Source organism: Leptodactylus fuscus, chromosome 3 (assembly GCF_031893055.1).
Source record: "Leptodactylus fuscus isolate aLepFus1 chromosome 3, aLepFus1.hap2, whole genome shotgun sequence".
NCBI lineage: Eukaryota > Metazoa > Chordata > Amphibia > Anura > Leptodactylidae > Leptodactylus > Leptodactylus fuscus.
The window spans coordinates 12,455,980-12,483,948 of NC_134267.1; the positions used below are offsets into that span (position 1 = coordinate 12,455,980).

A 27,969-nucleotide genomic window follows, 5' to 3' on the forward strand; every position below is an offset into this window, starting at 1 on the left:
ATGTACAGGGGTCTAGTCGTGTAATGCTGAGCCTGATACACTAGTAGACATGTACAGGGGCCTAGTCATGTAATGCTGAGCCTGATACACTAGTAGACATGTACAGGGGTCTAGTCGTGTAATGCCGAGCCTGATACACTAGGAGACATGTACAGGGGCCTAGTCGTGTAATGCCGAGCCTGATACACTAGGAGACATGTACAGAGGCCTAGTCGTGTAATGCCGAGCCTGATACACTAGTAGACATGTACAGAGGCCTAGTCGTGTAATGCTGAGCCTGATACACTAGTAGACATGTACAGAGGCCTAGTCGTGTAATGCTGAGCCTGATACACTAGTAGACATGTACAGAGGCCTAGTCGTGTAATGCCGAGCCTGATACACTAGTAGACATGTACAGAGGCCTAGTCGTGTAATGCTGAGCCTGATACACTAGTAGACATGTACAGGGGCCTAGTCGTGTAATGCTGAGCCTGATACACTAGGAGACATGTACAGAGGCCTAGTCGTGTAATGCTGAGCCTGATACACTAGTAGACATGTACAGGGGCCTAGTCGTGTAATGCTGAGCCTGATACACTAGGAGACACGTACAGGGCCTTAGTCGTGTAATGCTGAGCTTCAGATCTCTGCACAACATCTGGACTCAGCAGAGAAGATGTCAAAGAGGCCACAGTCCATTTACTCTCCTGATAGGCAGAAACCCCCGTGGTGAGACCCCCTACTAACCAGCAAATGATGGAATATTTCTGTGAATACTAAAATACCCTTCAAATAATAAATTCTCGAAAATTCTGCTACATCTGTGGATGGAAAATGAGTAAATGCAGAAATAGATAACCATGAGATTAGAACATAGGTAGAAAGATTGGATTTCTGCTGCAAAACGTTTCATTGTATTTAGATGGATAGAGAGAGATAGAAAACAGATAATAGATTTGAAGTACATAGAAGAGAAAACAGATAGATAGATAGGTGATAGATAGATAGATAGATAGATAGATAGATAGATAGATAGATAGATAGATAGGAGATAGATCATACCTCCCAACCGTCCCGATTTCCGCGGGACATTCACGATTTGGGTGACATGTCCCGTGGTCCCGGTTGGAGGGAGGTATGTCCCAATTTCAACTCAGATCTGCGTCCAGAGGACGCAGATCTGAGTTGAACACATATGCGGCTGAAGCGAGGAGCTGACCTGTGTCAGCTCCTCGCTTCGTCGCTGCTACTGGCTTGTAGACGCGATGTGATGTCACATCGCGTCTACAAGCCAGTAGCCGGCGGCAGCGGCAAAGCGAGGAGCTGACCTGTGTCAGCTCCTTGCTTCAGCCGCATATATGTCAACGAGAGAGGCGCGTAGAGTGGCAAATTTGCAGAGGAGAAGGTAAGTGTAATGTGGAGGTGGAACGTGAAACTGGGGGCAAATGAAGGAGAGGACGGCATGACACTGGGGGCAGAGATGGAGAGGACGGCATGACACTGGGGGCAGAGATGGAGAGGACGGCATGACACTGGGGGCAGAGATGGAGAGGACGGCATGACACTGGGGGCAGAGATGGAGAGGACGGCATGACACTGGGGGCAGAGATGTGGGGACATGAATCTGGGGGCAGAGATGGAGAGGACATGAATCTGGGGCAGAGATGGCGGGGACATGAATCTGGGGGCAGAGATGGAGAGGACATGAATCTGGGGGCAGAGATGCGGAGACATGAATCTGGGGGCAGAGATGGAGAGGACATGAATCTGGGGGCAGAGATGGAGAGGACATGAATCTGGGGGCAGAGATGGAGAGGACATGAATCTGGGGGAAGAGATGGGGGGACATGAATCTGGGGGCAGAGATGGAGGGGACATGAATCTGGGGGCAGAGATGGGGGGACATGAATCTGGGGGCAGAGATGGAGGGGACATGAATCTGGGGGCAGAGATGGAGGGGACATGAATCTGGGGGCAGAGATGGGGGACATGAATCTGGGGGCAGAGATGGGGGACATGAATCTGGGGGCAGAGATGGAGGGGACATGAATCTGGGGGCAGAGATGGAGGGGACATGAATCTGGGGGAAGAGATGGGGGGACATGAATCTGGGGGCAGAGATGGAGGGGACATGAATCTGGGGGCAGAGATGGAGGGGACATGAATCTGGGGGCAGAGATGGAGGGGACATGAATCTGGGGGCAGAGATGGAGGGGACATGAATCTGGGGGCAGAGATGGAGGGGACATGAATCTGGGGGCAGAGATGGAGAGGACATGAATCTGGGGGCAGAGATGGAGGGGACATGAATCTGGGGGCAGAGATGGAGGGGACATGAATCTGGGGGCAGAGATGGAGGGGACATGAATCTGGGGGCAGAGATGGAGGGGACATGAAACTGGGGGCAGAGATGGAGGGGGGACATGAAACTGGGGGCAGATGAAGGGTGTATATGAAACTGGGGGAGAGATAGAGGGGGGACATATAATTTCCGGGTGATTGTAGGAGAATTATACTCTGTGCGGGCACATGAAAAATTAATGAGTGGGCAGAGTCAACACAAAAGTGGGCGGGGCTGAATTTGCCGCGGCGTGCGTAGCGTACATTTTTAGTGGCCCTTGCACTGCTTAAGGAAAAGGGGCTAAGACTGCTGTGCTGGGGTTGCTGGGTTACGGTTTTTTGAATTAATACACCCGCCCCTTGTTTTGATGAGGTCATTTGTTTTGGAAATATACTTTATATAATTCGGGGGCACGTGGGTATAGGCCTCTTACCCTTCGTCTTGGTCTGACGTGAGGAAACGCCCGCCCACCCTTGCCCTCGCGGTTTTTTCGGTTTGTTTTGACTATGTTTCTTCTTGTCTTAGTTGTCACAGCACGCGGGAGTTTGCCACGTCCCGTGGCGAGATGGTCGAGTACGAGGGGCCCGCTGTCCACCTGCGGGCCATAGGAGAGCCGTCATGGAGGAAGTCTTGTTTCCTTTCGTTTGCACTTTAAATAAATCTGTAAATAAAAGCTGTGGCCAACCCACTTTCAAACCATGCCGGAGTCTGGTATGTCTTTGTTGTTTAGTTACACTAAGGGGCGGTATTAAAGGGTAACCTCTAAGGGATCGGTCAGTCTCAGCAGTCTTCCCTCTTTCAGTTCTTCAAAAGTTGGGAGGTATGGATAGATAGATAGATAGATAGATAGATAGATAGATAGATAGATAGATAGATAGATAGATAGATAGATAGGAAGTAGATAAGATAAGAAATAGATATGGGATTGATAGACGTAGAAAATAGATATTGTAGATGGATGATCGAGAGCTATAAAGCAGGGAAAAGATAGTAGATATAAATAAAGATAATATACAGTTAACAAATAGATAGGTAGGTGGGTAGACAAATAAAAAAATGATAGAGATAGAAAACAGATACTGTAGATAGATAGATAATAGATTAATGAAAGAAAGAAAAGAAGGACTTATTTCAGGAGTAATGACAGTATCAGGGTATTTCTCGGTGTATTTGCCTTGATTATAGCCTTATAATACAGGTATCTCCCTTGTCTCCGCTGCTATACACTTGTGTATTGCTCGGTGCGGGCTGTGACTGTAGTACAGTATATCTATATACATTACATTCATATACACAGACACAGCAGCACCAGTGAGGTTTGTGCAGACACAATCCTGCTCCCACCTCCCGTCCCTCCTCATCCTCCTCCTCCTCGTCCTCCTCCCTCTGAGGGCTTCTCACAGTGAGTAAAGTTCAGCAGACACTGGAGCTCTGGAGGCAGCAGGGCTGGTGGCTCTCCGCACTTCTCCCTCCTTCCTCCCTCCTTCCCTCTTCTCTATTCTGCTCTTCTTTCAATCATTGAGGAGTTTCACTTGATCCCTTGTGTGTGGGAGATGTAATGTTGTGTGTCAGCGAAGAACAAGAATACTCTGAGAAGGTTGCTGAATCAGAGGACCTTCTAAGTCTAGAATTTCTTCTGAACTTTTCCTTGGTGCCTTAAGATCTTCTTCTCCTCTTGTTAAACATGTTGTGCGATGTCTCCACTATGTGTCTGGACCCTCCAGGGGAGACGGGCTGGAAGCAGTCAGGAGGTGCAAGCAGAGCTAAAACTTTAAGGTGAGGAGCACAACTTGTCCTTCACCTGCTCCTGGGTGGTACTGAAGGACAGCGCCCAACAGTGTGGCCTCAGCAATGAACTTTTCAAGAGACCCCTTTATCCTTAACGTTGGGGGTGCCAGGTATTCTTTTTCCCAGGATGTGATTAAGGATTTTCCACTGAGGAGGGTGAGCCGGCTGCACAGCTGCTCCTCCGAGAAGGATGTCTTAGAGGTCTGTGATGATTACGACCAGGAGAGGAATGAGTATTTCTTCGATAGGCATTCTGAGGCATTTGGGTTCATCATGATGTACGTCAAGCATGGCAAACTAAGGTTTGTCCCCCAGATGTGTGAGCTGTCCTTCTACAATGAGATGATCTACTGGGGGCTGGAGCGTTCTCAATTGGAATATTGTTGTCAAAGACGACTGGACGACCGCATGTCCGACACCTACACCTACATGTCTGATGAGACCAAGCCTGATGAGACTACAGTCAAGGAGGACGTCCAAGAACCTGGGGAAAAGAAGTGGCTGGAACGCATGAGGAGGACTTTTGAGGAGCCCACCTCATCCTTGGCAGCCCAGATCTTGGCTGTGGTGTCTATTCTTTTTGTCATTGTCTCCATGGTGGTCTTATGTGCTAGCACTTTACCTGACTGGAAGACAGCAGAGAATAGGAGCGTGGAAGAGCACAGGTATACAGCAAGTCTATGGGAACCTTCGGGGTACGAGCTGTCATTATCACTACTATCAGTGTCCGTCTGTCTTTGGGGGTGGGGGGTCTTATTGAATTGTCATGTTACCCTTGATACCCTATGACCCAATAGTTCGCACCATGTAACTCTTCGGCTATTGTTAAACTACAACTTCCAATATGTTAGCGTGCCATTGTTACAGATGACTCCTAGACGTGTATGCTCGGAGTTGTCGTTTTATAACATCCAGAGAGCCACAGGTAGGAGACCACGACTCTACGGAAAGTTTCAGATTCCCACATTACGGGTGGATTTTTGCAATACCATAACCCAATAGTTCCCAACATGTAACTCTCTGGCTGTGGCAAAACTATGACTTCCACCATGCTATTTTTGATAGACTACTCTCGTAGCAGTATGCAAGGAGTTGTAGTTGTGGAGAACCACAGATTGGAGACCACTACTCTAAAGATAGTTTCACACCACTGCATTAAAAGCAAATTTTTGTAACTCTATATCCCAATGGTTTCCAACATGCCATCTTTTTGCAGAATACTCCTGTAAGTCCATGACACCAGTTGTAGTTTTGGAGATCCATAGGTTGGAGACCACTACTCTATGGAGAGTTTCACACCACCGCATTAAGGGGGCAAATTTTTGTGACCTATGATCCTAGTTCCGGTCAGTACATCCACAGTCGAACCAGGAAACTTGGGGGAAATACATTTCTATGAGCCCGGCCGGAAGGTGAATTCACGTGTAGCAAATTTGTTGCAAAAAATTCTGTAAGTGAGAATCATTTTCATACATCTCAATTGTTCTTTTTCTGCAGCAGGCACATGGTGTTCCTCAAACCTCATTCCCATGAATGAGAAATTTCTGCAACAAATCGGCTGCGTGTGATTTCCCCCTGACTAAGTGGAAACTAGAAAGACCCCAGCATGAAATAACACTCCCCAGATAAGAATCACCTGCTCCTCAAGAAGTTACTTGAGTATTGCAGAGCTGAGGGATTAGAACATCTCTAAACACTTGTAATGTAATCCTGATAGACCTCATTATCTGCGAGCTTCCTCCGAACCGTTAGCGTGTTTACTAGGGAGGGAGACACATCACGTTAACCCTTTGTACGCCACAGAAACAGGCATTGATATATCTTGCTGCAGCTAGACTAGACATAGCTGGAGATGTTACCGGGTGCCTAGATACAGTGTATTAACCTATTATGTCCTGTTCACTGTATACTGAGCCGGCATCATACCACCCGACACAAGTACAATTTTTGCAACATAGGCAATTGACGTCATGACTATGGCGCTTCATCGTACGTCATGTCTTCCAATATGATCTTGTATTGTGTGGCATCATTGCATGAGATTCAGCTATCGTTATTTTATGGAATTTTGCAGTGAAATTGTATCAAGTCATTTGAACCAAAAATGAGGATTCTGTCCCCGACCTGTTGTCAGCTGGTGTCACACATAAATTTTAGGTTGGGACTTGGCAGTGTGTTAAAGCTGAGCATGCATATTGGATTTTGGAAGGCTGTGACGTATTTTATCAATGGTGGGATTAACCACTACACAGCCCAATCATAGGTTGAGACAAGTCTAAAAACAATGGCGTGATTCTGCATAAATTAGTGGCCAAATGTTGTCATCCAAAATTTTCCAACACCGCTTATATTCTATTTTTGGGAGATGAAAGTCTGCCCTCTGGCACTGTGAGTGGTGGTTCTTGATATTTTTATACCTGATCATGGGCATGGCTGAAATCGGCCATTGTGGCCAGGTAAAGCTTAAGGTTGTATATAGAAGTCTGGAAGACTACTTGCAATCGTTAGATGAAATTACCAAAATCAGCCATTGCAGCCAACTAAAGTCTATGGCTACATTCACATCTGCATTGGAGATTTTGCCTAAAATCGGTGGAGAGAAAAATCCTGTAGACTTGTCTCTTTGCCACTTTCAGTATAGAACCTGGCAGACTCAATTATAGTCTATGGAGTCCAAGGGTATCCGCAGGTATCCACTTTTTAAGTGGACAGGCTCTCCGTCTTTTGGGTCCTCATGCGGACCCGAAGGACTGAGCCTTGAAGTTAGGGTAACATATATAGCCACCTTTAGGATAGGCATCACCCATTATACACTAAAAAAAATTGCAGACATGTCATTAGTTGTAGTTGCGCGCAATTTACATTGAAATCTACTCTTGCAAAGTTGCATGCACCTTGCGATCATCAACTAAAATGGGCAAAATTGGCCATTGTGGTCAGCTAGTGTACGCTTGCCTTTAGGATTTCTATCACCCATTGTAGATTAGAAAGAAAAAATGCAGACATGTCGCAAGTCGTGAGTCATAGTCTCAGGCAAAGTCGCATGTCCCTTGCGATCGTTCACTGAATTGGCCAAAATGGGCTATTGTGACCAGCTGAAGTCTAACATGCTTGGCCAGTTTTAGCATATGCGTCACCCATTACATGCTTAGAAACAGTGGCAAACATTGCAAGTGAGTTGTGGTCGCGTGCAACCTACATTGAAGTCTATGTTGGCAAAGTGGTATACGACATATACGACATAGGATTGTTAACAGAATTGTCCAAAATTGGCCATTGCGGCCAGCTAAAGACTAACCTGTAACTTTAAGGATTGCATCACCCATTACACACAATAACACCACAGACATGTCCTAAGTGAGTTGTGGTTGCATGCAACTTACATTGAAGTCAATGATGGCAAAGTCTCACGTGACTTGCAATTAATGGCTGAAATGGCCAAAATTGGCCATTGGGTTGGCTGTAGTTTAAAGAGATCCCATCATTATAATCCCTTTTTTTCTAACTAATACCTTAAGAAAGGCAGAAAGGCTATTCTTCTCCTACCTTTAGATGTCTTCTCCCGGCCGCCGTTCGTAGATATTCCACTTTCCGTCTTTATACAAATGAATTCACTCGCAGCACTGGGGAAGAGCCCCAGCACTCAAACAGCACTGGGGGCGGTCCCCAATGCTGCGAGAGAACTTTCCAGCACTGCCCTCATCTTCTTCAGGAACCGGCCTCTACACGTAGTCTCTGGCCTGGCTTTCAATCTTCTACGCATGCGCAATCGGCTCTGCCAGCGAGCAGAGCCGACTGCACCTGCGCGTGGCCATTTTTTTGTGGACGCATGCATAGAAGATTGAAAGCCAGGCCGGAAGACGACGCATAGAGGCCGGTTCCTGAAGAAGATGGAGGCGGCACTGGAGAGTTCTCTCGCAGCATTGGGGACCGCCCCCAGTGCTGTTTGAGTGCTGAGGCCCCTACCCAGTGCTGCGAGAGAACTCATTTGCATAAAGACAGAAAACAGAATATCTGCGAACGGTGGCACAGAGAAGACATCTAAAGGTAGGAGAAGAATAGCCTTTCTGCCTTTCTTAAGGCTATTCTTACGTATTAGTTAGAAAAAAAGGGATTCTAGTGATAGGATCCCTTTAACATATATGGCCTCCAAGTGAGTCACAGTCGCAAGTAACATACATCGAAATCTAGGCTGGCTAAGTTGTACGCGACTTGTGATCCAAAATTGGCCATTGCATTCTAATGTCTATGGCCGCCTTTAGGATTGTATCACCCATACACGCAAAAAAATTGCAGACATGTCATATACGTGTTGTAGTCGCACACTGAAATCTGTGCTGTCAAAGAAGTATGTGACTTGCGACTAAGCCCCAAATTTTTCGCAAATGTAGTGTCAAATTTGTTAGGCTGCGTGTTCCATGGTGGCCACATTCGGGATGGCTATGTGCGATTTTGCAATGTTCGTGTCCAAAGTCACCATGTAGCCCTGGCCTTTGGGTGCAGCGTAGCGTGCCACTCAGCCAATGGCAGGACTGGGAATTTCTACGGTTTTGCAATGTTGTTTTTTTTTTTTCTTTTGGCCCAAAAATGAGTTAATATAAGCTGAACTTTTTTGTTTCCCCTGTTCAGAAAACGCAACAGTAATTTGCAATAAAACATATACAGTACCGGTGCGATTTGGCACATGAGATTGCACCTTAGGCGCGGAGGCTTCTTGTAGGAGATTAAATGAAATAAATTAAAGTTACCGTACATTGTAGTATCAAAAAATTATAATTGTGCAATATGTTATGTGACTATAATAGAACCCTTTAGGGGGAAAAAATTTGCATGTGAATCTGTTGCCAAAATCTACCTTGGTGATATACATAGTTGTGTAGTCACAGTCTAGTCTTGGCATCAACAGCTCCTTCTTTAAAGAAGAAAATCAAGAATCTCTGTGCTGTCCTTGGGTTTGCCAAAAAATTGTGCACTGAATTAAAAAAAATACAATGTATGTATAAGAGTCGTGTCATATTTTTGGCATTCTGACAACACAATATTTGTTAAATACATCCTAGTAACTTTTTATCTGCCAAGATCTGTCCATGACGTCTTTTTTTTTACCTTTTTATTCAGGATTAGAAAAACAGCTGCTTTCTTCTAGAAACAGCGCCACACTTGTCCAATGGTTGTGTTCGGTATTGCAGCTCATTCACTTCCATTAAACAGATACAATTTGTGGACAGGTATTGCAATTATTTTAGTCAAAGCAGGAATGTTTTTCTAATCCTTGACAGGCCCTTTAAAGGGGGCCTTTCAGTATCTCCACATAGTCCAAGTCTTTGCATCCTTCAACAGGCACCGAATCACTGATTCTGATACTTTTGGAATTTTTTCTCTAACCCAAACCATTCCCGAGCAATCATTACTGTTAATTCCAGTACGTAGTGTGCTAATGAGGCTTCCTGCTGTAGGTGGGAGGTCCTGACCTGGAGCAGGTAGTCTGAGACCGCCCACCTGATTAATTAGCCAATTGGGCGCTGAAACTAACAGGAATTATTGCAAAGGAACGGTGGGGGCTAGAGAAAAAATTCCAACTGCGCCAGAATCAGAGGAACAGAACCTATTGAACGATGCAAAGAGTTGGTAGAGGTTTTGAAAGACCATTTTTAAACCTCATGCCAGATTTTGGGAGTTGGGAGTATTTCTAGAATATGCATTCTTATATCACAGTATATGTAGGTACATGACAAGCTCAGCTCTGCTACATCTGTGCATTGCATGCAAACTGTTTCAGTTCACTAATGAGTTAAATTGAGCTGTCAGAGGAATCCCTTCGTGTTGTTGAGGCTACCCATCCCTTGAGCAGGCTGAAATGCCAGTCATGATAGCAGACGGATGGAAGGGGGAACACAGGCATGTGCTGCACATAACAAGATTATTGCTGCTGATAGACGGACGTATCTTGTAAGCCTGTTGGCAGTGTGTGGTATGAGCCTGTATGATGGGCGGCTGCGGGGGATACAAGAGGGGGCTACAGTCACTGTACGAGCAGAGCTTTGTCACTTATTCCCTTTAATTCTATCATGACAATTACCAGACCCTGGAATATTTACTGTAGGATAGGACACCGGTATAATGGGAGCGCTGCTCTGCAGCCAAGGGTTAAAGTAACCGGTGCTACGACTACAAAGTAAAACCCTGCAAAGGAGTATGATAATGTATCCCTTGTTATAGGTGCTGTTTATGGCAGCCTGTAGGCTCTCTATACACACAACAAAGCACAGTATGGCTGCAAGAACATTGTTATGTGCCGCCATATGGTACCGTCATACAGCCCTACATTACAGAGGATCTATCAGCTCTCCTAACCTGAATGGTTTAGTAAAAAATAGTATTTGTCATAAAATAACAATGTTGGAGTACTCACTATTACAACTGTGTATTCTGCTCCTCTGTTACTCCTCCGGGAAATGCATGAATAGTGAGCGCAGCTCTGGAGTATAATACAGGATGTAACTCAGGATCAGTACAGGATAAGTAATGTAATGTATGTACACAGTGACTGTACCAGCAGAATAGTGAGCGCAGCTCTGGAGTATAATACAGGATAAGTAATGTAATGTATGTGCACAGTGACTGTACCAGCAGAATAGTGAGCGCAGCTCTGGAGTATAATACAGGATAAGTAATGTAATGTGTGTACACAGTGACTGCACCAGCAGAATAGTGAGCACAGCTCTGGAGTATAATACAGGATAAGTAATGTAATGTATGTGCACAGTGACTGTACCAGCAGAATAGTGAGCGCAGCTCTGGAGTATAATACAGGATAAGTAATGTAATGTGTGTACACAGTGACTGCACCAGCAGAATAGTGAGCGCAGCTCTGGAGTATAATACAGGATAAGTAATGTAATGTATGTACACAGTGACTGTACCAGCAGAATAGTGAGCGCAGCTCTGGAGTATAATACAGGATAAGTAATGTAATGTGTGTACACAGTGACTGTAGCAGCAGAATAGTGAGCGCAGCTCTGGAGTATGATACAGGATAAGTAATGTAATGTATGTACACAGTGACTGCACCAGCAGAATAGTGAGCGCAGCTCTGGAGTATAATACAGGATAAGTAATGTAATGTATGTACACAGTGACTGCACCAGCAGAATAGTGAGCGCAGCTCTGGAGTATAATACAGGATAAGTAATGTAATGTATGTACACAGTGACTGTACCAGCAGAATAGTGAGCGCAGCTCTGGAGTATAATACAGGATAAGTAATGTAATGTGTGTACACAGTGACTGCACCAACAGAATAGTGAGCGCAGCTCTGGAGTATAATACAGGATAAGTAATGTAATGTATGTACACAGTGACTGTACTAGCAGTATAGTGAGCACAGCTCTGGAGTATAATACAGGATAAGTAATGTAATGTATGTACACAGTGACTGTACTAGCAGAATAGTGAGCACAGCTCTGGAGTATAATACAGGATAAGTAGTGTAATGTATGTACACAGTGACTGCACCAGCAGAATAGTGAGCGCAGCTCTGGAGTATAATACAGGATGTAACGGAGGATCAGTACAGGATAAGTAATGTAATGTATGTACACAGTGACTGCACCAGCAGAATAGTGAGCACAGCTCTGGAGTATAATACAGGATAAGTAATGTAATGTATGTACACAGTGACTGTACTAGCAGAATAGTGAGCACAGCTCTGGAGTATAATACAGGATAAGTAATGTAATGTATGTACACAGTGACTGCACCAGCAGAATAGTGAGCGCAGCTCTGGAGTATAATACAGGATAAGTAATGTATGTACACAGTGACTGCACCAGCAAAATAGTGAGCGCAGCTATGGAGTATAAGATAATAATCCTTTAATAGTCCCACCTTGGGGAAATTTCAGGATGTAACGGAGGATCAGTACAGGATAAGTAATGTAATGTATGTACACAGTGACTGTACCAGCAGAATAGTGAGCGCAGCTCTGGAGTATAATATAGGATAAGTAATGTAATGTATGTGCACAGTGACTGTAACAGCAGAATAGTGAGCGCAGCTCTGGAGTATAATACAGGATAAGTAATGTAATGTATGTACACAGTGACTGCACCAGCAGAATAGTGAGCACAGCTCTGGAGTATAATACAGGATAAGTAATGTAATGTATGTACACAGTGACTGCACCAGCAGAATAGTGAGCACAGCTCTGGAGTATAATACAGGATAAGTAATGTAATGTATGTACACAGTGACTGTACTAGCAGAATAGTGAGCACAGCTCTGGAGTATAATACAGGATAAGTAATGTAATGTATGTACACAGTGACTGCACCAGCAGAATAGTGAGCGCAGCTCTGGAGTATAATACAGGATAAGTAATGTATGTACACAGTGACTGCACCAGCAAAATAGTGAGCGCAGCTATGGAGTATAAGATAATAATCCTTTAATAGTCCCACCTTGGGGAAATTTCAGGATGTAACGGAGGATCAGTACAGGATAAGTAATGTAATGTATGTACACAGTGACTGTACCAGCAGAATAGTGAGCGCAGCTCTGGAGTATAATATAGGATAAGTAATGTAATGTATGTGCACAGTGACTGTAACAGCAGAATAGTGAGCGCAGCTCTGGAGTATAATACAGGATAAGTAATGTAATGTATGTACACAGTGACTGCACCAGCAGAATAGTGAGCACAGCTCTGGAGTATAATACAGGATAAGTAATGTAATGTATGTACACAGTGATTGCACCAGCAGAATAGTGAGCGCAGATCTGGAGTATAATACAGGATAAGTAATGTAATGTATGTACACAGTGACTGCACCAGCAGAATAGTGAGCGCAGCTCTGGAGTATAATACAGGATAAGTAATGTAATGTATGTACACAGTGACTGTACCGGCAGAATAGTGAGCGCAGATCTGGAGTATAATACAGGATAAGTAATGTAATGTATGTACACAGTGACTGCACCGGCAGAATAGTGAGCGCAGCTCTGGAGTATAATACAGGATAAGTAATGTAATGTATGTACACAGTGACTGTACCAGCAGAATAGTGAGCGCAGCTCTGGAGTATAATACAGGATAAGTAATGTAATGTATGTACACAGTGACTGCACCGGCAGAATAGTGAGCGCAGCTCTGGAGTATAATACAGGATAAGTAATGTAATGTATGTACACAGTGACTGTACCAGCAGAATAGTGAGCGCAGCTCTGGAGTATAATACAGGATAAGTAATGTAATGTATGTACACAGTGACTGCACCAGCAAAATAGTGAGCGCAGCTCTGGAGTATAATACAGGATGTAACTGAGGATCAGTACAGGATAAGTACATTTTTAACTATCTACAACCTTGGTGGCCCCAAGTTTGGCGGATTATCATAATTTTACTTTCATAACAATAATAATTAAGATTAGTGACATAATTAGACAGAAGAAGTCTGGAAGAAATGAATAGTATAAGATAATGAAGCCATAAGAAAGTGAGCCCCTACCCCTCCCCCACCTGCGATTATATACAGTGATTCCGGTAAATGTAATTACCCAGCGGCTCTCACCAGACAGATTTAGGGCACAAGTTTGCGGTACACGTCGCTCGCTCTCTGCCGTACACAGTGTGCCGCACTTTATAGTCAAGGATAATTATTGCTTCAGCCACAAGACAAACTGCGACTCCGGGATTTTGTGACAGATTTTTTTTTTATTTTTACGGAAAGTTAAATTAATCTTCCAGTGACCACTCTGTGGATATGTCCATGAGCGCAGAATGAGTACATGAGCGCACATCAGCAGGGGCTTGTCGGAACATTAGACGCCCAGGGCAGATCAGCACTATTGATTTTCCCATAAGAGATCTGTGTTAACTATCAGTGCACTGAGCGACATTGATCCAAGGAGTGTGGCGTACAGAGGCAGGACTGCAAGTCTATAGAGTGCATAGCAAGTAGGGACAAGCTGGGGGCACTACAAGATTCCCCAAAAAACTTGGGTTGCATTGAACCTGAAATTTTTGAGATTCGGAGTTCCAGAGGAGATGCGGCAACACAAGAAACACTAATACAAAATCGGTTGTCTTCTTCAAGACGTTGGTGAGCCCCAAATGACTGTGGAGTCATCAGTGGTCTCCCAGTGACATCACCCAAGAGACCAGAATAGACTGGAAGGTGATTGAGGAAGATGCCGTAAGGAATCCCAGAAAAAGTGAGCGAAGGTCCAAATTTGATTCAGTCCAAATCAAAAGTTCCTCCAAGATTGACAAATTAAAGAGACCTTTCACCATCTCTATCAATTCTAGTTCTTAGCATCTGTTAATAGTCACCACTCCACTGATTCCAGCACAGTTGGAATTTTCTCTCTAGCCCTTACCATTCCTGAGAAGCAAGCGGAATTAGTTTTGGTGCCTGATGTGCTATTTCATCTCTGTAATGTCAAGTGGGTGGTGTCAGGCAGGGGGTGTGATCTAGAGCTCCAATGAGAAGCAGCCATTGTCAGAGCTAACAGAATAACACCCTTTGTCTGCTCCTGCCTGACACCGCCCTCCTGATAGTACAGAGCCTAAATAATATACCAGGGACCAAAACTAACTGCAGTGATTGCTCAGGAATGGTGAGGGCTAGAGAAACAATTCCAACTGAGCTGGAATCAGTGGAGCGGCAGCTATTAAATGGTGTAAAGAGCTGGTCTTGTTGTAGGTGTCAAAAGTCTTCTTCAATGCAAGAATTGTATGGCTGCCTGTGCCCGCCTCACTAACACGTTCACATCTTTCTGAGACTCCAATGCAGCGTTGCCTAAAATCCGCTTTCAGTTAAAATGAACAGACCCCATTATAGTCAACAGGACCCGCCATGCTCCATATGTGTCTGCTATTTTAGTGGTCCATTTGTCCGTTGTTCTGGTCCTCCAATGGACCAGAACAACGGACACTGACGGGAGAAGAATTTTTGATTTGGCTATGACTTACCCACTGAGTCAGACCTATTGTCCCCCCGTGATTGGCTATGCTAGAGAGAGAACTTCTTGCAAAGTATTATGGGGAAGGGTCATGCGTTTCTTTTCATAATTTGCAAAATTGTGGCCACCGATATTGACCAAAAGTTTTAGATTCGCTGAAATCTAAAAGTTTTGGGAAATCCTTAACAAACCTGATTTGTGACAAATTAATTCGCTCCTCTCTGATCCTGATTATTTTGCACACTTGGCTTGTCATCCGTGAATTTTATATCGGTCCGGTGGGAAGTTAACAGAATTTTGTAGTACTTTTATGTGGATCCTATTAAATTGTAAGCGCTATCCCTGAGCTGTTTATTCACTATGAATTTTTCATGTGTTTTTACCTCCTGATGGTCAGACCATGGCTGATGAATTAATAAAGATATGGATTATTCTATTTCCATAAACTGTATCCATACTTATCTCATCTTCCATTTAGAATTCCAATTTTTGTTTTTGAGTTTTTTTTCTATTTTGCTATTTTTTTTCCGCCATGGTTGAAGATGGATAAGGAATTTGCATTGAAGATAATAACTAATCACGACACGCTAACACAAGCCTTAGAAGGCTGCAGTACCCAACACAACCACTGGGTGGCCACAAAGACACATCCAGGAGAGGTAGCATATCACTTTGTGACAACATAGCACAAAACCATGTTGTGTTAAGAAAAGCTGCTTAACTTGTGATTATACTTATTTGGATATATCCAGTCAAGAGGGAAGGGAAGGGAGGAGGCATTTATATGTCATTTTTTCATGGTGTACTCTTATCCATTCAGCCATTCCAAAGATATAAGCCCTTTTAGGTTACAGTATACTAGTCAAGTGGGCGGTAACACTGTAGTTTTCTCTACTGACGGTGTACATCATGAAGTGGTACTGCCCATTGCCTACTAGAGTTGATTCGAATAGCTCGCTCCATAGGAATGAATGCATACCTTCCAACTTTTGAAAAGTAGAAAGAGGGACAAAATTTGGCTCTGCCCACTTTTAGGTTGACTCCACCCATTCTCATTCATTTTTCACGTGCTCCCACACAGTATAATCCTCCTAAAGTCACCCGTAAATTATATGTCCCCCCTCTGTCTCTCCCCCAGTTTCATATACGCCCTTCATCTGCCCCCAGTTTCATGTCCCCTCCATCTCTTCCCCCAGATTCATGTCCCCCCATCTCTACCTCCAGATTCATGTCCCCTCCATCTCTGCCCCCAGATTCATGTCCCCCCATCTCTGCCCCCAGATTAATGTCCCTCCATCTCTGCCCCCAGATTCATATTCCCCATCTCTGCCCCCAGATTCATATTCCCCATCTCTGCCCTCAGATTCATGTCCCCCATCTCTGCCCCCAGATTCATGTCCCCTCATCTCTGCCCCCAGATTAATGTCCCTCCATCTCTGCCCCCAGATTCATATTCCCCATCTCTGCCCTCAGATTCATGTCCCCCATCTCTGCCCGCAGATTCATGTCCGCCCCATCTCTGCCCCCAGATTAATGTCCCTCCATCTCTGCCCCCAGATTCATATTCCCCATCTCTTCCCCCAGATTCATATTCACCATCGCTGCCCCCAGATTCATATCCCCCCATCTCTGCCCCAAGATTCATGTCCCCCATCTCTGCCCCCAGATTCATGTCTCCCTATCTCTGCCCCCAGATTCATGTCCCCCCATCTCTACCCCCAGATTCATGTCTCCCTATCTCTGCCCCCAGATTCATGTCCCCCATCTCTGCCCCCAGCTTCATGTCTCCCTATCTCTGCCCCCAGATTCATGTCCCCCCATCTCTGCCCCCAGATTCATGTCCCCCATCTCTGCCCCCAGATTCATGTCTCCCTATCTCTGCCCCCAGATTCATGTCCTCCCCATCTCTGCCCCCAGATTCATGTCTCCCTATCTCTGCCCCCAGATTCATGTCCTCCCCATCTCTGCCCCCAGATTCATGTCCACCCATCTCTGCCCCCAGATTCATGTCCCCCCATCTCTTCCCCCAGATTCATATCCCCCCATCTCTGCTCCCAGATTCATGTCCCCCCATCTCTGCCCCCAGATTCATTTCAGTGACATGTCCCGTGGTCCCTCCAACCAGGACCGCGGGACATGTCACTGAAATCGTGAATGTCCCACGGAAATCAGGATGGTTGGGAGGTATGTGAATGGGAGAGGGCAAACAGCAAGGGATTAAGCGCCGGCCGCTGGTGCCGTGCGCTCGCCCCCCGCTTCCATTCATTCCTATTCCTAGTTCCGAATACTATTTGCTCATCTCTATTGCCTAGTAGACTCTAATCTTCATCAACACTACAAGGGCTTATATCTTTGGAATAGCTGAACAGTTTTGGATAAACAAAACACCAAAAGGGTGACAGATGATGGAGACCATTGGGATATTGAGAAACAACCTCACGCAAGGATGAGTGTTGCAAAAGTTCCGCAACCAATTCGCCACTGTGACTATTCCCTAACCTAAGCTGCCTGTTTAGCCCCTGCGCACCAGGCTGCAGCGGTGTCACCTCTGGCCGTGACGTCTCGGTATTTGCACTCTCGGGAATGCCTGCTTTGTATACATTGTAAAGCTTATTTGCTTCCTTGAAGCTTCACATACCAGCCCTGCTTCTTAAAGCACTTAAAGGGACGTCTCCAAACCTCACAGCACTTCTTAAAGATTATCCTTTACCCCCATAGACACGGCAGTCTATAAATCCAGCACATTGTGTCCCTACAGCGAGAAGTCGGGATGTCACTAGCTGAAGTGATATGCCACGTTGCGACAAGGCCGGAGTGTCGGGGCCTCTTAGACTCTTTGTGAAAACAGAGTGTCACCGGGAAATGTATTAGCAGTCCTGACTCCCATTATCCCCCTGCGTATCCTAACAGTTTGTATAATAGAGAGTCTAGCTGTGCACACTTCTGTATTGTATATTATTCAGACCTGCAACATAGCATCGCAACCGATGGCAAACATAGGCAGAGAGCACAGGAACTGGCACAAATTAAATCGACCAATTAAAGGGTTTGTCTCATGTTTAATATTTAATTAAAATTAGCTGCAGTTTTAGAAACAGCGCCATTCTGGTCTATAGGTAGGACCTAGTATTGCAGCTAGTCCCCATTCCAATGAATGAAGCTGAGCTGCAATACTAAACATAAACTATACACAAAGGTGGTGCTGTTTTTTTATTTTATAGGATTGACTTAACATTTCAGGATGGGAGGATTTATATTTTATTATGACTTTAGTTTTTATCTTTTTAATATAAAAAAAAAAAAAAATTAATGTTATTTTTTAGTCTCCTGGATAATGATTTGAACTACCAATATAATGCAATGTATTGTACTGCGTGCTAGTCTGACAGGCATTCTATTAGGACAGGCCATAGGGTAGCAGTATTATAGTAGTTATATTCTCACACATAGGGTGACAGTATTATGTTAGGTATGATAATGTATAACATTTGTATGAGGCAGTATAATAGTAGATGTATTCTGATATATAGGCAGTATTATAGTAGTTATATTCATTTGCACAGGGACAGTATATTAGTTATATTCTTGTACATAGAAGTACTATTATAGTAGTTATAATCTTGTACATAGGAGCAGTATTATAGTAGTTATATTCTTGTACATAGGAGTAGTATTATAGTAGTTATATTCTTGTACATAGGAGTAGTATTATAGTAGTTATATTCTTGTACATAGGAGCAGTATTATAGTAGTTATATTCTTGTACATAGGGGTAGTATTATAGTAGTTATATTCTTGTACATAGGAGCAGTATTATAGTAGTTATATTCTTGTACATAGGAGCAGTATTATAGTAGTTATATTCTTGTACATAAGAGCAGTATTATAGTAGTTATATTCTTGTACATAGGAGCAGTATTATAGTAGTTATATTCTTGTACATAGGAGCAGTATTATAGTAGTTATATTCTTGTACATAGGAGGTAGTATTATAGTAGTTATATTCTTGTACATAGGAGTAGTATTATAGTAGTTATATTCTTGTACATAGGAGCAGTATTATAGTAGTTATATTCTTGTACATAGGAGCAGTATTATAGTAGTTATATTCTAGTACATGGGAGGTAGTATTATAGTAGTTATATTCTTGTACTTATGGAGCGGTATTATAGTAGTTATATTCTTGTACATAGGAGCAGTATTATAGTAGTTATATTCTTGTACATAGGAGTAGTATTATAGTAGTTATATTCTTGTACATAGGAGTAGTATTATAGTAGTTATATTCTTGTACATAGGAGCAGTATTATAGTAGTTATATTCTTGTACATAGGGGTAGTATTATAGTAGTTATATTCTTGTACATAGGAGCAGTATTATAGTAGTTATATTCTTGTACATAGGAGCAGTATTATAGTAGTTATATTCTTGTACATAAGAGCAGTATTATAGTAGTTATATTCTTGTACATAGGAGCAGTATTATAGTAGTTATATTCTTGTACATAGGAGCAGTATTATAGTAGTTATATTCTTGTACATAGGAGGTAGTATTATAGTAGTTATATTCTTGTACATAGGAGTAGTATTATAGTAGTTATATTCTTGTACATAGGAGCAGTATTATAGTAGTTATATTCTTGTACATAGGAGCAGTATTATAGTAGTTATATTCTAGTACATGGGAGGTAGTATTATAGTAGTTATATTCTTGTACTTATGGAGCGGTATTATAGTAGTTATATTCTTGTACATAGGAGCAGTATTATAGTAGTTATATTCTTGTACATAGGAGTAGTATTATAGTAGTTATATTCTTGTACATAGGAGTAGTATTATAGTAGTTATATTCTTGTACATAGGAGTAGTATTATAGTAGTTATATTTTTGTACATAGGAGCAGTATCATAGTAGTTATATTCTTGTACATAGAGGCAGTATTATAGTAGTTATATTCTTGTACATAGGAGCAGTATTATAGTAGTTATATTCCTGTACATAGGAGCAGTATTATAGTAGTTATATTCTTGTACATAGGAGCAGTATTATAGTAGTTATATTCTTGTATATAGGAGTAGTATTATAGTAGTTATATTCTTGTACATAGGAGTAGTATTATAGTAGTTATATTTTTGTACATAGGAGCAGTATTATAGTAGTTATATTCTTGTACATAGAGGCAGTATTATAGTAGTTATATTCTTGTACATAGGAGCAGTATTATAGTAGTTATATTCTTGTACATAGGAGCAGTACTATAGTAGTTATATTCTTGTACATAGGAGCAGTATTATAGTAGTTATATGCTTGTACATAGGAGCAGTATTATAGTAGTTATATTCTTGTACATAGGAGCAGTATTATAGTAGTTATATTCTTGTACATAGGAGCAGTATTATAGTAGTTATATTCCTGTACATAGGAGCAGTATTATAGTAGTTATATTCTTGTACATAGGAGCAGTATTATAGTAGTTATATGCTTGTACATAGGAGCAGTATTATAGTAGTTATATGCTTGTACATAGGAGCAGTATTATAGTAGTTATATTCTTGTACATAGGAGGTAGTATTATAGTAGTTATATTCTTGTATATAGGAGTAGTATTATAGTAGATATATTCTTGTACATAGGAGGTAGTATTATAGTAGTTATATTCTTGTACATAGGAGGTAGTATTATAGTAGTTATATTCTTGTACATAGGAGTAGTATTATAGTAGTTATATTCTTGTACATAGGAGCAGTATTATAGTAGTTATATGCTTGTACATAGGAGCAGTATTATAGTAGTTATATGCTTTTACATAGGAGCAGTATTATAGTAGTTATATTCTTGTACATAGTGGGCAGTGTTATAGTAGTTATATTCTTGTACATAGGAGGTAGTATTATAGTAGTTATATTCTTGTACATAGGAGCAGTACTATAGTAGTTATATTCTTGTACATAGGAGCAGTATTATAGTAGTTATATGCTTGTACATAGGAGCAGTATTATAGTAGTTATATTCTTGTACATAGGAGGTAGTATTATAGTAGTTATATTCTTGTACATAGTGGGCAGTGTTATAGTAGTTATATTCTTGTACATAGGAGTAGTATTATAGTAGTTATATTCTTGTACATAGGAGCAGTATTATAGTAGTTATATTCTTGTACATAGGAGTAGTATTATAGTAGTTATATTCTTGTACATAGGAGGTAGTATTATAGTAGTTATATTCTTGTACATAGGAGTAGTATTATAGTAGTTATATTCTTGTACATAGGAGCAGTATTATAGTAGTTATATTCTTGTACATAGGAGCAGTATTATAGTAGTTATATTCTTGTACATAGGAGGTAGTATTATAGTAGTTATATTCTTGTACATAGTGGGCAGTGTTATAGTAGTTATATTCTTGTACATAGGAGTAGTATTATAGTAGTTATATTCTTGTACATAGGAGCAGTATTATAGTAGTTATATTCTTGTACATAGGAGTAGTATTATAGTAGTTATATTCTTGTACATAGGAGGCAGTATTATAGTAGTTATATTTTGTACATAGAAGTCAGTGTAATAGTAAATATATTCTGAGATATAGGAAGGCAGCATTGTAGGAATTATATTCCTGTATATGAATGTCATACTATAGTAGTTATATTCTTGTACATAGAGGCTGCATTGTAGTAATTATATTCTTGTACGTATGAGGCGGTATTATAGTAGTTATATTCTTGTAGATAGTCAGCTGTGTTGGAATAAATTCCACTAGTGACCAATGTAGAAAGTCTATATGTCAGTCACTTAGAGGTTAATTTTGTGTGGACTATTGCACATTTCGCTCACCTTTTTGTTGTAATGATGACAGCCTCTCTCTTTTTTTGTGACATTACAGCACAGCTTGTTGCATGGCTTCTGTCAGGGCTCAGACAGAATACAATATAGTCAGACTATGAGGAGGACATATAGTACTATGTATCTGCAGCAGTAACACATCCCAGCTTCATTTCAAGACATTACTGTCTCTTATTCTGTTCTTTTCCGATGAAAGACAAAAACATCTCACATCTGCTGTCCCTATAAATAGACCCGCTGTGCTGCTAAGTCCAGCCTAGATCTTAAATAGAAATCTATAGGGACATACACTAAATTTCAGGATCTCCACAGAGGGTTGATAATTGAGATGGAATAAACTATTATAGCTCTCAATTTTACTAAACTATAAATAAATGTGACCAAAACGGCTTCACTTTGGGCTACTCCTGAGGCGGCTGTCTAAGGGGTCCCCTGGTTTTCACCCTTTAACCATGATACGTAGATCTGGGCTGGTCAGAGGTCTGTGTAGGCAGCACAGATTCAGTATGGTAATCCAAGCAGAGGTCAGGGCAGGTGGCACAGAATCAGAGTCAGAGAATAGGCGGAGGTCAAATAAGGAACAGGTACATCCGTGCAGAAACTAGCAATCAAGGAACCTAAATTGCTCAGGTATCTTCTTAACAGGGAAAGGGTCTTATATAAGATAAGATAAGAAGATAAGATAATCATTTAATAGTCCCACCATGGGGGGACTAATCAGTCTATTCTGGTGATTGGCTGTATTCTAGTAGCCATATACTTCTACATAGAAATGGTATTATAGTAGTTATATTCTTGTACATAGGAGTAGTATTATAGTAGTTATATTCTTGTACATAGGAGCAGTATTATAGTAGTTATATTCTTGTACATAGGAGCAGTATTATAGTAGTTATATTCTTGTACATAGGAGTAGTATTATAGTAGTTATATTCTTGTATATAGGAGTAGTATTATAGTAGTTATATTCTTGTACATAGGAGTAGTATTATAGTAGTTATATTCTTGTACATAGGAGGTAGTATTATAGTAGTTATATTCTTGTACATAGGAGAAGTATTATAGTAGTTATATTCTTGTACATAGGAGTAGTATTATAGTAGTTATATTCTTGTACATAGGAGTAGTATTATAGTAGTTATATTCTTGTACATAGGAGTAGTATTATAGTAGTTATATTCTTGTACATAGGAGTAGTATTATAGTAGTTATATTCTTGTACATAGGGGGCAGTATTGTAGTAGTTATATTCTTGTACAAAGGAGGTAGTATTATAGTAGTTATATTCTTGTACAAAGGAGGTAGTATTATAGTAGTTATATTCTTGTACATAGGAGTAGTATTATAGTAGTTATATTCTTGTACATAGGAGAAGTATTATAGTAGTTATATTCTTGTACATAGGAGTAGTATTATAGTAGTTATATTCTTGTACATAGGAGGTAGTATTATAGTAGTTATATTCTTGTACATAGGAGTAGTATTATAGTAGTTATATTCTTGTACATAGGAGCAGTATTATAGTAGTTATATTCTTGTACATAGGAGCAGTATTATAGTAGTTATATTCTTGTACATAGGAGCAGTATTATAGTAGTTATATTCTTGTACATAGGAGTAGTATTATAGTAGTTATATTCTTGTACATAGGAGCAGTATTATAGTAGTTATATTCTTGTACATAGGAGGTAGTATTATAGTAGTTATATTCTTGTACATAGGAGTAGTATTATAGTAGTTATATTCTTGTACATAAGAGCAGTATTATAGTAGTTATATTCTTGTACAGAGGTTCTACTCGAATTAAATATTGAATATTTCACTACTCGCTCATCTCTATTCTTGTACATAGGGGGCAGTATTATAGTAGTCACACTGTATAGTCTTGTATACTATAGTATAGTAGTTATAATCTTGTATGTAGGAAGGGGCAGTTTTATAATAAAATAATATATTATAATTACGGTATATAATAGTAAGTACATTCTTGTACAATGGTAACAGTATAACAGTAGTTCTATTCTTGTACATAGGGGGCAGTATTATTGTGGGTATACACAGGACTATACAAATTTGTTGGTGTTGCATTCTCAGGCTATTTCTATTCTAGACATATTCTAACTGCTATTTTAGTCTTCAGGAACTTACAAGAAACAGCAATGACATAAGAAATCATAATTAAGATGACACTTCACATGAATAGCTCCGGTTTTCACTATAGTTCCCCTTTCAGCTTTATTAACATGAACTGGTGAAGCTACTTGATGCCTGGAGTCAAATAGCTCTAAATGACCCGAACCTGCAGTCAATCGGCACAGAAATGAGCTCAGGGAATAGCATCGTGTTATGACCCCGAAATTCTGCTACATAATTTCATCGCATACGGTGCTAGTTCTGTTTCATAGGTCAGGTGTTCTTAGGGACTGGATGTGAAATTTATTCTGGAATGAAGAGAAAAAGAAAATTCATCTAACAGAATATATATAACGCTATACACTAATCCATTCCGAATTCACTGGTGGTAAAATTGCCATTAGCAATAAGAACAAGTTACATAGTTACCGTACTATAACTCATCACTGAACAGTCCTTTATATTAACCGAACTTTATGTGTTTCTATCTGTGACATTCCCTGACCTATGATGAGAGACCTGACGGTGGGAGAACTGGCAGAACGTCTTTGCCCTTTTCTAAAAGACTTCATGAAAACTTTACCTTGAAGGCCCATAACCTTTTCATAGGTTCTGATCAGAAAAATATGAACAGGGCCTTTAACCTTTTCGTGGTTGTTACAGAATTGCTGAGAGTTTGGCATTATTATGGAATTATCACATTATGGATGACATGTCTCATATAACGTAGTACAATGGGTAAATATATTATGACATCATAGTATTAAAAATAGGTTTGAAACATTTATTGTGTGTACATTTATTATATATTTAGTATTGAAGCTTTCTTGGGCTTGACTTCTTTTTAATTTTAGAAATGCCCTCTAAGGATTTGTATCTATTGGCTTCTTAGGGGTTGTTGCGCACGTTTGGTGCTAAGAAAAAAAAAGGGCTTTGCACCAAATAGGCACTGTAGTATCAAAAACTGGCGTAGAGGGATAGATGAATTCCCCCCAGTGTCTCATGTCTGGACAGGACGTCATTTTCTTTCTTCATCCCTATGACATTGTCAATGGGAGTCACATCAGAATGAATAGAAAAACTGACTCCATTCAAAAATCCACTAAAGTAGCACTGCCCACTGGACTCCTTAATCCACTAGAGTGGTACTGCCCACTGGACTCCTTAATCCACTAAAGTAGCACTGCCCACTGGACTCCTTAATCCACTAAAGTGGTACTGCCCACTGGACTCCTAAATCCACTAGAGTGGTACTGCCCACTGGACACCTTAATCCACTAAAGTAGCACTGCCCACTGGACTCCTTAATCCACTAAAGTGGCACTGCCCACTGGACTCCTAAATCCACTAAAGTAGCACTGCCCACTGGACTCCTTAATCCACTAAAGTGGCACTGCCCACTGGACTCCTAAATCCACTAAAGTAGCACTGCCCACTGGACTCCTTAATCCACTAGAGTGGTACTGCCCACTGGACTCCTTAATCCACTAAAGTAGCACTGCCCACTGGACTCCTTAATCCACTAAAGTGGTACTGCCCACTGGACTCCTAAATCCACTAGAGTGGTACTGCCCACTGGACACCTTAATCCACTAAAGTAGCACTGCCCACTGGACTCCTTAATCCACTAAAGTGGCACTGCCCACTGGACTCCTAAATCCACTAAAGTAGCACTGCCCACTGGACTCCTTAATCCACTAAAGTGGCACTGCCCACTGGACTCCTAAATCCACTAAAGTAGCACTGCCCACTGGACTCCTTAATCCACTAAAGTGGCACTGCCCACTGGACTCCTAAATCCACTAAAGTAGCACTGCCCACTGGACTCCTAAATCCACTAAAGTGGCACTGCCCACTGGACTCCTAAATCCACTAAAGTAGCACTGCCCACTGGACTCCTTAATCCACTAAAGTGGCACTGCCCACTGGACTCCTAAATCCACTAAAGTAGCACTGCCCACTGGACTCCTTAACCCACTAAAGTAGCACTGCCCACTGGACTCCTAAATCCACTAAATGGCACTGCCCACTGGACTCCTTAACCCACTAAAGTGGCACTGCCCACTGGACTCCTAAATCCACTAAAGTAGCACTGCCCACTGGACTCCTTAATCCACTAAAGTGGCACTGCCCACTGGACTCCTAAATCCACTAAAGTAGCACTGCCCACTGGACTCCTTAATCCACTAAAGTGGCACTGCCCACTGGACTCCTAAATCCACTAAAGTAGCACTGCCCACTGGACTCCTTAATCCACTAAAGTGGCACTGCCCACTGGACTCCTAAATCCACTAAAGTAGCACTGCCCACTGGACTCCTTAATCCACTAAAGTGGCACTGCCCACTGGACTCCTTAATCCACTAAAGTGGCACTGCCCACTGGACTCCTAAATCCACTAAAGTGGCACTGCCCACTGGACTCCTAAATCCACTAAAGTGGCACTGCCCACTGGACTCCTTAATCCACTAAAGTGGCACTGCCCACTGGACTCCTAAATCCACTAAAGTGGCACTGCCCACTGGACTCCTAAATCCACTAAAGTAGCACTGCCCACTGGACTCCTTAACCCACTAAAGTAGCACTGCCCACTGGACTCCTTAATCCACTAAAGTAGCACTGCCCACTGGACTCCTTAACCCACTAAAGTAGCACTGCCCACTGGACTCCTAAGTCCACTAAATGGCACTGCCCACTGGACTCCTTAACCCACTAAAGTGGCACTGCCCACTGGACTCCTAAATCCACTAAAGTAGCACTGCCCACTGGACTCCTAAATCCAGAAAGAGCAGAAATTAAGTAAATAAATGACAAAGAAACTATGTATCAATCCGCTCAGTTCCTCCTCCTCTGTAAGTTGCTGCCTGCAGATTAGACACTATGTTCAATGTGGCAATGTCAGGGTATATAGATGTTATCTCTGTTATCTCACTTTGACCATTGTACTTTAATTCCGTCTCCAAATTTTGTAAATCTAATGTACCGTAGGGCTCTCTCTATTTGCATAATCCCAGCTTTGCTTAAATTGTGGGGTTAAAAGCAGAAGCGTATTTATGGCGGTGAAGGACGCCCTTTCAGATATGGTTATGACAATAAATTATTCATCCTGTTTTGTTTCCACAGGATAATTGAAGCTATCTGCATCGGCTGGTTCACGGCGGAGTGCATCGTCAGGTTCATTGTCTCCAAGAACAAGTGCGAATTTGTCAAAAGGCCCCTAAATATCATTGACCTGCTGGCCATCACCCCTTATTACGTCTCCGTTTTCATGACCCTTTTCACGGGGGAGAACCCCCAATTACAACGAGCCGGGGTGACGCTAAGAGTTTTGAGGATGATGAGAATTTTTTGGGTCATCAAACTGGCGAGACACTTCATTGGCCTTCAGACTCTTGGACTCACTTTGAAACGCTGCTACCGAGAGATGGTCATGTTGCTGGTGTTTATTTGCGTGGCCATGGCAATTTTCGGCGCCCTTTCTCAGCTGCTTGAGCATGGCTTGGACCTGGAGACAAAAAACGAAGACTACTCGAGCATACCGGCCGCCTGCTGGTGGGTGATTATTTCTATGACCACCGTAGGTTATGGAGATATGTACCCTATATCGGTTCCCGGCAGGATACTCGGAGGAGTATGTGTGGTCAGTGGGATTGTCCTCCTTGCGTTGCCGATAACATTCATCTACCACAGTTTTGTACAGTGTTACCATGAACTGAAGTTTAAGTCTGCCAGGTACGGCCGAACCTTATCGAATGAGTACCTGAATTAATACACCGCAAAGATTTGTTATATAGATATTTATTTTGTTATTTAATATTATCCAGGGCTACGGGAAGTTGTTAGGATATAATGCGTAGACAACATGGCGCCTGTCCCGTCTCTTATAGATTACTCATTTTTGTCTTTTTTGTATGGCACACAATA

The 27,969-nt window shown here is 41.9% G+C and overlaps 1 protein-coding gene across 2 annotated transcripts; it reads left to right on the forward strand.

Moving 5' to 3' along the window:
• The first annotated feature begins 3,760 nt into the window (after positions 1-3,760).
• Positions 3,761-27,893, forward strand: KCNG3 (potassium voltage-gated channel modifier subfamily G member 3). Of its 2 annotated transcripts, none has more exons than XM_075266484.1 (2): positions 3,761-4,806; positions 27,169-27,893. In XM_075266484.1, exons 1-2 carry the CDS (start codon positions 4,175-4,177, stop codon positions 27,812-27,814), a joined length of 1,278 nt encoding a protein of 425 aa, XP_075122585.1. In that variant the 5' UTR covers positions 3,761-4,174; the 3' UTR covers positions 27,815-27,893. The 2 variants fall into 2 exon arrangements, with proteins under 2 accessions (XP_075122585.1, XP_075122586.1); XM_075266485.1 differs by having other exon boundaries at positions 3,761-4,776.
• Positions 27,894-27,969: the final 76 nt, after the last annotated feature.

Bases quoted from the DNA above. Each gene is read 5' to 3' on its own strand.
- KCNG3 (XM_075266484.1), top strand. From the start codon at position 4,175: ATGAACTTTTCAAGAGACCCCTTTATCCTTAACGTTGGGGGTGCCAGG. The intron at 4,807-27,168 runs GTACGAGCTGTC...TTGTTTCCACAG, and splicing joins AGTCTATGGGAACCTTCGGG to GATAATTGAAGCTATCTGCA.